This window comes from Corylus avellana, chromosome ca11 (assembly GCF_901000735.1).
Source record: "Corylus avellana chromosome ca11, CavTom2PMs-1.0".
Taxonomy (NCBI): domain Eukaryota; kingdom Viridiplantae; phylum Streptophyta; class Magnoliopsida; order Fagales; family Betulaceae; genus Corylus; species Corylus avellana.
Window position 1 is genome coordinate 21,499,616 of NC_081551.1, and position 11,187 is coordinate 21,510,802.

The window sequence follows — 11,187 nt, forward strand, 5'->3', positions numbered from 1 at the left end:
AATCTTTGTTTGAATTCCTTGCCAAAACTTTAGGGAATGACTATTTATTTATTTATTTACATGTCTGCACAAGTTGAGGGAAGGGGGGAATAAAGTTCGAACTAGCTAGTGATCTCCATTTTATGAGTTTTAGTTCCACCCCTTATGGGCGAAGCACTATTTTAAGGGTAAATATATTATAAGTCCCTAAGTCAACCCTCCAAAATTAAAAAAATCTTTAAGTTTGTTTGTTTGTTTTTTTTTTTTTTTTTTTTTTTTTTTTTTTTTTTCGAATAGTTACTCCCTAAGTCAATCGAAATGCCAATAAAATCCATACCGTCAAAATTTGGTAACCCTCGTTAATCTCAATCAAAACACGCCGTTTTGTCATGTCAGCATAATATATTTTTTTTATAAATTTAATTTAAAAATTAAATATAAAATTTTTTGAGTGGGTGGCCAGCGGTGGGGCTGCCACCCCTGGCCACTCCCAACCCTTATGGCGCAAGCCACCCCCAGGAGGTTTGGGGTGGCCTATGGGCCACCCCTAACCACCCAAGGGGTGGCCGCGAGCCACCCCATAGGTGGTTTTTGGTGGCCCGCAGGGGTGGCTCGCGGCCACCCCCAGCGCAAGCCACCCCAAACCACCACGGACCACCCATGGGGTGGCTCGCAGCCACTCCAAACCCCCTGGGGGTGGGGGAGGTAGTCCACCGCTGGCCACCTCTTCAATTTTTTTTTTTTTGTTTTAGTTTTTAATTTTTAAATTAAATTAATAAAACATTATTATACTGACGTGGCAAAATGGTACGTTTTGATTGGAACTAATGTCGATTACCAAATTTTGACGGTATGAATTTTATTGGCATTTCGATTGACCCAGTGATTAAATATTCCGAAAAAAAAAAAAAAAAAAAAAAAACTTAAGAATTTTTTAATTTTGGAGAATTGACTCAGAGACTTATAATATATTTACCCCTATTTTAATTGTGAATGGGTCAATATTTGGAAATAACCCTACTTATAATAAGGTAATATTTAAGGAGAATTAATCTACAATAATTATAATTTTTTGGGGGGTAAATTACACTTTACTTGTCATTGTTTTCAAACTTACGCCTTCATTGCACTTCTACTTTTAAATTCCGTCTCATTGCAACTCAAACCTACAAACTATATAAGTTACCCATTAAATTAGATTTGGCCGTTAGTATTGACAGAGGTAATTTGGAAAAACCAACAAATTTTAGACTCATAAAATGGTTTGATGGAAATTTTGTCATTTGAGACACCTAAGAATCTATTTGTTTTTTAAATAGTTAGTAATTTGGACTATAATTATGAGAGAGCTCATATATAAACTCACATGATTAAACAACTCAAGATTTGTTGAAATATGTAAATTTTCATATGAATTTTCTTAAGAATTATCTCAAATTACTAGCAATTTAAAAAATAAATAGCCTGAAATCCCAATACCAGTTTAGAGGAAATAAATAAAGTTCATCCAGTGCAGCTGCTTTGTGTGGTTGTTCTTCTGTTGTAGTATTTCCGTTGTTTTCCAATATTTGTTGCACTTTTTGTTTGGTTTTGCTGTATTTCTTATTTTTTGTAGGTTACAATCTCCCTGTATTGATGTGTATTGATCTTGTGGGAGAGTTTTTTTTGTTGGTGGGTTGTCCTTCAACGGTTTTATCTTGGATCTATGCAGTCCTATCCCTGCAACATTCATTTAACAATAATTATTGCTTTTACCACATGAGACTCTTTGTTGAGACCATGGATGAAACTATTGGCTATGTTTGATCCTTTTGGACTTTTCTATTCTGTTTGGACTTTGTTACGATTTTGTTGTTTGATTTTTGTAACCCATTTTTACTTATTTGATTAAAAATAATAATAATAAATCAATAAATAAAATAGAGCAAATGTTGAAGGATTGTGTCTCAGAAAAGAGCATGTGTACTCATAAATGTGAGACAGAACCGTACGTGACCACCTGGTGAGTGTCTGTACTGTATTTGGCTTTCCCCACGTGCGCTCGTCTGCTCATCCATTTCTCATTTCGCTGTCAATGAGTCAATCCCTCCTCACCTGCTTTCACAATTAACTCTATCCCACCCAAGACAAATGGCAATATCATGTCATACAACTTTTGGTTTAAAACTAAAAATACTACGAAATTAACACCAACTTTTATCTTTTACATATTTTTTTATTACCAAATCCAAAATAAAAAAACGTGATATTAAATAAATTTGGAGAAGAGTAATCTTATTTTTCACATTTATTTATTATATTTATATTATTTTAGTTGAGATGAAGTGTTGTAAGTGTTTTCTTCTCATATCAGTCATTTAAAAAAAATAAATAAAAGACACTTAATACACGTTTACATCAGTCAATATAAAATGAGTGTGATAAATTAGTGTAAAGAGTAGTATTATTTATTAAATAAAGTGTTCTCTTTGAAAGTGCGTCTGAAAAAGAGTAATGCTACATAGTACATACTGTACAAACATCCTACAAAGCTGAGGGGCTATAGTCTAATAGCCATTGGATCGGTCATTATTAAAAAAAATATTCAATGGTTAATAGACCTACCACTTAAGCTTTGTGAAATGTTTGTATGGTATATAACATTATTTGTTTGAAAAAAGAGAAATGCTATTCTTCACACCACTATGATGTCATAATCACACTATGCTAACATGATATGGGTTAATAACTTAGAGCCTGTTTAGAATTATGTTTTAGAAACAAAGCTTTTAAGTCAAAAAGAGCAAACTGTAATTTTAAAGGTCTAATAATTTTAGAAAATGCTTAATTACATTTTTATTCGCTATATTTTAAAATTACTATTTTATTGAAACCATCAAAACAGACACTAAAAAAAAAAAAAAAACTTATCAATACGTATCCAATGGCTGGACTGGAGTTTTGAACACAAAAAGTTGTAAACCCATTGTTTAAGTAATAGGGCCGAGAATATCAATTTGGTCCAATGGTATTGGGCTGGTTCAATTGAGCTCAAAATACCAACCACCTATTCAAATCGTACCTACGAATTCATGGGCTTTGGGCCTCACGTCATCTGAAACAACAAATAGTTGGATATATTGTCATCCAGATTCCAAAATGGCCTGGTTAAGCAATTAAGCAAACGACCGGAGTGGGGCCCTACAACCTCAGCGTTGCCACGTGTGAACGGATGGGGTTTCCGTAGATTATTATTCACAGTATACCGCGTGAGAAAAGATAGTTGGACGATCAAAAAACCTCAGCGACCTCAGAAACCAAAAGCAAAGACCTCCAGATTATCGGATTCGATTCAGGCACATAGCAATTCTCGATCGCCATGAGCTTTCTATTCGGCAAGAGGAAAACTCCCGCAGGTTCGTCCTCGTACCTTTCCTTTTTTCTGTTTGTTTGTGCTGGTTTGTTAATAACATGATTTGCGGAAACAACTCGTGTATCTGTCGGATTTTAATGTCACAAGAAATCTACGGATATTTTCTGATATTGGATGCGATCGAAGCCTAGTTTTGGATCGATTACGATACAGGTTTTGACTAGGAATAGGACTCAGATTTGCAATCAGGGCTAGGCTTTTTAGTTATTGACCTTTTTTCGAGGATGAAATTGAATCCCGATCTATTTGTTTGATTGTGATTATGTATAATTGGAGTATAATGTTGTGTACTAAGATTAATCAGAATCACATCTAATTTTCAGATGTAAATTGCTAGGCTACTTAGAAAAAAGCAGAAAGATTTCTTCACTGCAGTGTGCTGCACATTCGAATCGATTTGTAACGAGCATGGTTCACAAAGTATAACGATATAATTGCGTACATGTTGTAATATATCTGATAGTGGATTTCAGAATTTGTGCAATGGGGTTTTCCAGGTCCATAATTTGCCTATTGTCCCAAATGACATTGCGTATTCTGATTAACTGCGTTTTGTTGTTTGTTTCTGGCTTCATTTTGGCTTTATTTTTAACCATTATCGTATTTTAAACTGTATTTATCTGTGGTTTCAAAACTTTTATCTGCAGAACTTCTGCGGGAAAATAAGAGGATGCTGGACAAATCTATTAGAGAAATAGAACGGGAGAGACAAGGCCTACAAACGCAGGAGAAGAAACTAATTATGGAGATAAAGAAAAGTGCTAAACAAGGGCAGATGGTATGCTTAGCTTCTCCTACCACATGCACGTTTTGCTTGTTTCATTGGAATATAGCATGTCTAGCTTTCTTTATCTCCTAAACAAGGTGCTGGTTGAGTTACTTTTTTTATATCACAGATCCATATCCCACTGCCCTATGAGGCAGATGGGGAAGGCAAATACAGCTCAATTGTGATATAGGCAATCTCAGTGCAAGAGTTCAAGTTTTTGGAGTTAATATCTTGCATACATTGACTTGACAACTTTATACTAGTCAGGCATATGTTGATCTTTTTGAGCTTTATTTTCTGTTAGACTTAAGTGTTGCCTTTCATTTTTTGGATGTCATAATTGCTCCAACTTGGTTGAGGTGAATGATCAAGCATGTTGATGCTAGTTATGGTATCTGATTTATTACTTCCCTTGCTGCAAATCCTAAATCACTTCCCCTCTCATTTTTGGGCAAGAGTTTGAAATGCAAGATTTGTAGAAGAACTAATAGTCAGGATCAGTGGTTGATCTCAAATGCTCAAATGCTCTCATTATTGACATATGTGTGACCTATAACCTAGGAGTAATGGCATGGCTATTTTACATCAAATAAGAGCTTTGTTGTCTGAGCAGTCATCACCACTCCTTAGGAAGTTAAATAAAAAACAAGAGGCAAATGCCTAGATATGGAGTTGACTGGAATCTCCCAAGCCAATACTAAAGTTCATTTCTTCTTTTAAGTCATGAACTACTGGCTCTTGAGTCCATGATCTCACCATCCACTTTGTTTGTACATGGGGAGGAAGTAACCATTTGTACTAGAGCTTTTTGGCTCTAATATATTTTGTTCACTGCCACTTTCACATTCTGCTTGGTTTTGTTCAAGTATATGGGGGTATTCTCTTTAAATTTCTTCAAATTAGTGGAAAGAAGCAGGTCAAACTTAGTATTGGTTTTCAACTTGTGAACTAATGAGCGCATTTTTTTGCCACAAAATCTGTTTGTCTCAGAATTGTAAATTTATGGCCAATATTAAACTAGCTTTATGTATAATTTTAATGGAGCCCAATAAAGCAGGTTTGGAGGCCAGCTCAGTCAAATTTATCTTTGATTTGGTGTAATTTTTGTTTCAGGGAGCTGTGAGGGTGATGGCAAAAGATCTTGTTAGAACACGACATCAGATTGAAAAATTTTATAAGCTTAAATCTCAACTCCAGGGTGTATCTCTCAGAATTCAGGTATGTTATGCTTTCTTATATGCTTGTAATGTTTCTTCCTGATGGCATGCATCGAAAATTAATTTTTTCTATTGTACTAATAGCTCAAGGCCTATCTTTTCCAACCATGCTAGCAGAAGATGGTTGTGGTTGAAGCTAGTAGCCTTTTGTTATTTAAGAATATAAGTGGTGTTTGGGATACCACTAAGTGAGGCCAGCTAGTTTGTAAGTAACTATCAAAAAAGAGGTGGTATATGTCCTATACAGGTGTTTTAGTTATATTTGCCTATCAAAAAAGAGAGAAAAACATAAGCAAAATGCTGGTTGGCTATGAAACCCTATATTCACATTAAAATATCTATTGTACTGCTTATCTCAATCTTTCTTTTGGCCTTATGGTTTGAGTCTTGTATGACCTCGTAAGTTTGCAAAATGCCTGTGTTTGTCCCATTCTGATTCTAAAAGTTGGATTTACTTGTAGACTTTGAAATCAACACAAGCGATGGGAGAGGCAATGAAAGGTGTGACAAAGGCAATGGGCCAGATGAATAGACAGATGAACTTGCCATCATTGCAGAAAATTATGCAAGAATTTGAGAGGCAGAATGAGAAGATGGAATTGATGACTGAAGTGATGGGAGATGCTATTGATGATGCTTTGGAAGGGGACGAGGAAGAAGAAGAGACAGACGAACTAGTGAATCAAGTTCTTGATGAGATTGGAATTGACGTCAATCAAGAGGTATTTCTATTGGCTTCCACCCCCCACCCGTCCCCCCAAACCCCCCAAACCCTTTCTTGGGTGTTGGAATTAAATTATTGGATCACAATTACTGTGTCTTAACCTGTTTTAATTTGATACGCAGCTTGTTAATGCACCATCATCTGCTGTTGCTACGCCAGCGGCCAATAGTAAGGTTCCACAAGCAGAAACAGCAACAACTACTGATGACGGTGGAATAGATAGCGAGTTACAGGCAAGGTTAGATAATTTAAGAAGAATGTAATCTTCATGTCCTCGTATACTGTAAACCTCAGATCTGCTGTATAAAGTGAAAGTTTCATTTGGGGCATGTAATTTTTATGAAAATTGAGCCAGAATTTATTAACTCGGGGTTTGAAAACAAAGTGGAGATTTCAATAACATCACATGTGCTAAATTGTATACATCAAGAAATGTGATTTACTATTATAGGCCGAGATATGCTTGTATAGGCAATAGACACATTACTCGGTGAAATCAGAAGATTGTCTTCATGTGTTGATTCTATTGGTGTTTAAAATGCTCTTGGTAGTGATGAAATTATATCTGCGTTTATATCATACATGGAATATTGGTAAATAATTTAGCAGGGAAAATTATGAGACTTGCTACTTATTGAAATAGGTTGGAAGAAATTTCTTTCAAACTAATTTGAAGGAAATTTATGTTCTTTACCCATTGGAAAATGAAACTATTCTTTTTGTATTAGGTTGCATTCGAAAATACGATGAGATCCTCGGATGTCCTCGTTTAAGTGCATGAAAATACGATGATCTTGTATAAATCATATTTTTAATTATTTTCTGTTTTGTTTTTCTGTCTTCAATTATCTAGGGGGGAAATAGGAGCATTAGCCAATTAAGAAAGGATTGTTTTAGCCTAAGCACTCATGGTAGCGATGTATTTTAGAGTTGTACGTAAAATCGGTACTTCTTCGCATTGTTCATCAATTCATATGTATTTTTCTTTCTTTTACACTCTCATTCTTTTTATTATTTCTATCTCCCACTCTCTCATTCTTTATGCTTTATAATGAATAAAAAAAAAAAAAAAATTAAATGGTATAAACAAAAAATAGATAATCAAGTAGAGCATGCATTTGAAAAGCCATTAACTAAAATAAAAGTTAGCTATTTTATATGGATAGAAATTTTTTTTAAAAAATCTATTGTAAATACTCTTAAAAACGATACTAAACCTGTAAAAGTGACAAAAGTTAGAATGATGATTATGAAACTTGAATGGCCAAGCCTATACAAAAAACTATCATTGTTAATTATGTACATATTAAGTTACAAAACTTTGTCTCACACAGACTAGTAGGAATTGACGGAAGAATTATCCAAACACAACACTATTAAATTGGGTTGATATGTGTCAATTTTTGGAAGGAAAGTCTACCAAGAACTCCACATCATCAATGCAATTAACCTTCTTCCAACCCATTCTTTGTTTGTTCTTATCGTCCTCACAGGCCCGGCCCCCCCACACACAGCAACAGCCATACTCAAAATTCCCCTTCCAAATAAAAAACAAAAAAAACCCATTAAACTGAGATGCTTGAATCCGGCAAACCTTCTCTAGAATTCACCGGCTGCCTATACACGGGATGCCGCTGACACCAGGAGCCCACCGGAGCCCTACAAAGCGGGCAATCGGAGTGAGAGTAAAGCCACATATCTATACACGGAGCATGAAACGAGTGCTTGCACCGCGGCAGCGTCCGCACCTCTTCACCTTCCTCAAAAACCGACAAGCAAACCGCACATTCATCTTGCGCTATTCCTCCTCCAGCTTCGCTCTTGTACTTGAAGCTGGACAAGAAGAAGTTCCCGTTAAGGTTTCCAAAGCTCTGGCCGGCGGCTGAGATCTCCACCAACGGATTCGCTCTCGCCGGCGTCTGGACGTGCCGGCGCTGCGTGCACCATCTGATGATGAGGAGGTTGTATACCGCCAGCAGGAGAGCGGCGGTTCCAATAACGAGGAGGCCGTAGTACAACATGGGCATGTGGGGTTTGGGTGTAGAGGGAGGCGGCGGCTGTGTGAAGAGGCTTGGAACTTCACCCATTTGTGGGGTTGTGATGATGGCCAAGGATTTGGAATTTATGAGAGAAGTTTTGACGCTATATGCAGTTGGTATGACTCGCAGAGAGTAGTGAAGAGAATTCTATCATTGTCGGGATTAAATTAATAATTAGTAGTTAATCTAAAAGCCGTGTTGGTTATGGAGTCCCCCAAGGCAAATTTATTTAATATTCGTTTTCTCAATCTCCGGGCCACCCATGAATCAGGACAAAGCTATGTACATACAAATCACTACACAATTGAACAACGATCCATGACAGCGACTCAATTCTTGATAAGAGTTGAATTGGAATCTCTTCTTCAAAGGAGTCTCTTAATTTAGACTTTGTTAAGGTATATAAGGAATGAGATAATTGCAATTTTTAAGCTAAAAATTGCATGATCATGCAATTCTCTCAACCTCAACCGTTCGTTAATGAACTATTGGGAATGAAGCACGGGTGTCAATAATTTGTTCATATTTTTCTACATAAAAAGAGCAAAACAAAAAAACTCTAAAAAAGAAAAATTTCTCAAATCCCAACTATTTTGGAGTGGTCTGCCACTTTCCACTTGACTAGGTGTTGTCAATGATAATTCTATATGGTTTCTAAGAATTGCAAGAGATCTCAATCTGATAAACAAAAAGTAAGTGGGATTAGTAATGAAGTTTTGAGTTAATAGTCTCTCATTCTCATTTGATTTCTTGAAGTGATCATGTGCTGGTAGAGCTTGAAGGATGGCCGATTTGAATTAGGGTATGGACTTCCATATGAGTTAAATTATTGATACCAATCATTTTTCTTTTCTAAAAATCTCTTAAGAAAAAGAAGATAAATGATTCACGTCAATATTTTATATATATATATTTTATTATCTCATCTTATAAATTCAATAGATCAATAATTAGATTTGTGAAATTCACATAAATTCAATGGTAAATTCATCTATTCACTATCAAAATAGTTAAAAAGATGATTGAAAAGTAAATAAATTTTGTCATTTTTCAAATCAAAGGAAATAATAATGGGATAGACAACTAATCCCCATAGAGACTTGTAGTTCTAGATAGAGTCGATCTTTTCTACTACACGTTGGACTTCTATTGTTGCACGGGTGTGAGACATTACGTGTCTTGGAACTCTGTCGACTGTCGGGAGGTTTCGTTCACTAATTTGGTCTCAAACATTCAAGCCCAAGAATTATGGCCCGCTACGTACTTGCCCAAGCTGCAACTAATTGCACGCTTTCCTTACGTTTGTCTTCGATGAAAAATCTTGGCCGAAGTTTGAGAACTATATGGGTTTGGGTGGGTTTGGTAACACACTCAAACTTTTTTTTTGGGAAAAGTTCACGTAACTCCCTCAAACTACCATTCAATTGACAATGTCCCCTATAAACTTTTAATTGTGACAATGTCCCTCCCAAACTACCAAAAATTGTCAATGTTCCTCCCAATGACGAAATTACCCTTAGTAAAATATAAACAAAAATACTAAAACTTCTAGAAAAAACCTAAAACTAACAAAAAAAACAAAAATTCCAAACTTGGCCAATTTTTTCCTTTTTAAAATCAATTTTATAAGAAAAAAATTTTAAAAATTTCGATTTTTTTTCTAAAAAAAATTGAAAATTTTCGTTTTTTTATTTTATTTTTGTTTTATAATTTTATTTAAATAAAAATTTAAGTTTAAAAAAAATAAAATTTTCGCTAAATAAAATGAAATTATTTGTTTTTTAAAACTATATATATATTAAAAAAATTACGTTTAAAAGAAAAAAATTTGTTTAAAAAAATTGTTTTTTTTTTAAATATTATTTTTAAATTAAAATTTTTCGTTTTTTTTTTAAATCAATTTTTTTTTTTAATTTATAGGGATATTTTTGTCTTATTGAAAAATCTATGGGGGCATTTTTGTCTTATTGCTAGTCTTGGGGGGAACATTGACAATGTTTTGGTAGTTTGGAGGGGACATTGTCACAATTAAAAGTTTGGGGGGGACATTGTCAATTGGGTGGTAGTTTGAGGGGAGTATGTGGACTTTACCCAACTTTTTTCTTCTTTTTTTTTGGTCATTTCTCTAAAAACAAAAAAAAAAATTAAAAAAAAAAGTCAATTTTTTTCTTTCTTTACTATTCAAACAATTAGTTTGATAACTTTATTTACCATTCAAGCAAAAAACTTACAGCAAAACTTTTTACCAAATCAGTCAATTTCTATGAGAAATGATTCATTTTCGTTCATAGTTCTTCTCTCATCCTTCTACTTTTCAAAATCATCATTGGATCTGTGTGTCTACGTGAGTCCCGCACGTAGGCCATATAAGTCTAATGGTAATTTTAAAAAGTACAAGGATGAGTGAAGAATCATAGGATGATGTATTATGTATAGCACCTCTTTGATCATAATTATTTATTGCTTTGTCTCTTTCAAAAAAAAAAAAAAGCACAAATTTTAAATGAAGAGTCAAATTAATCTCATACACAAGTTTTTTAGTTCTATATACCATATTTTTATCTAACTATTTCATAATGCTATGTAGCAATCCTAATCAATATTTGAATTTATTTTTTTTAAATAATAATAACTAAATTGGACATTGATTAAAACTAGCACGTCAAGATCGTTAAATAATTATGAGATAAAAAAATAATTTCTTAGCACTACTATGCACTCACAAGTCATATGCTAAAGATATTAAAAAATACTGGGTTAAGTACTTTTTAGTACTTCGGTTTGCACTTTTTATTTTTATTTTTTCTCTCTAGGTTTTCAAAACAGTCAAAAGTTGTACCTGACTTATGGAAAAAGACAAAATCGATACCTTCATTAGTATCAGTGAGAGAAAATTAACGATCTGCCACATGTTAGTCCCAAAATATGCAATGTGTCCTAAAAATAATAAAAAATATATATAAAAATAATAATAAAAAAACTAAACTAAAAAAAAAAATTAAAAAATTAAAAATTTTCTACGTAGTTTTTAATGGATCTCACAAGGC

General features: G+C 34.2%; 2 protein-coding genes across 2 annotated transcripts; one reads left to right on the forward strand and one right to left on the reverse strand.

Moving 5' to 3' along the window:
• Positions 1-3,218: 3,218 nt before the first annotated feature.
• Positions 3,219-6,625, forward strand: LOC132166294 (vacuolar protein sorting-associated protein 2 homolog 1). The gene is made up of 5 exons (XM_059577091.1): positions 3,219-3,374; positions 4,039-4,169; positions 5,274-5,378; positions 5,839-6,099; positions 6,224-6,625. The coding sequence occupies exons 1-5, from the start codon at positions 3,338-3,340 to the stop codon at positions 6,362-6,364; spliced, it is 675 nt and encodes a 224-aa protein (XP_059433074.1). The 5' UTR covers positions 3,219-3,337; the 3' UTR covers positions 6,365-6,625.
• A 747-nt stretch (positions 6,626-7,372) lies between these two features.
• LOC132166295 (RING-H2 finger protein ATL52-like) lies at positions 7,373-8,321 on the reverse strand. The gene has a single exon (XM_059577092.1). The coding sequence runs from the start codon at positions 8,186-8,188 to the stop codon at positions 7,667-7,669; it is 522 nt and encodes a 173-aa protein (XP_059433075.1). The 5' UTR covers positions 8,189-8,321; the 3' UTR covers positions 7,373-7,666.
• Positions 8,322-11,187: the final 2,866 nt, after the last annotated feature.

Bases quoted from the DNA above. Each gene is read 5' to 3' on its own strand.
- LOC132166294 (XM_059577091.1), top strand. From the start codon at position 3,338: ATGAGCTTTCTATTCGGCAAGAGGAAAACTCCCGCAG. The intron at 4,170-5,273 runs GTATGCTTAGCT...TTTTTGTTTCAG, and splicing joins GTGCTAAACAAGGGCAGATG to GGAGCTGTGAGGGTGATGGC. The intron at 6,100-6,223 runs GTATTTCTATTG...TTTGATACGCAG, and splicing joins GAATTGACGTCAATCAAGAG to CTTGTTAATGCACCATCATC.
- LOC132166295 (XM_059577092.1), bottom strand. From the start codon at position 8,188: ATGGGTGAAGTTCCAAGCCTCTTCACACAGCCGCCGCCTCCCTCTACA.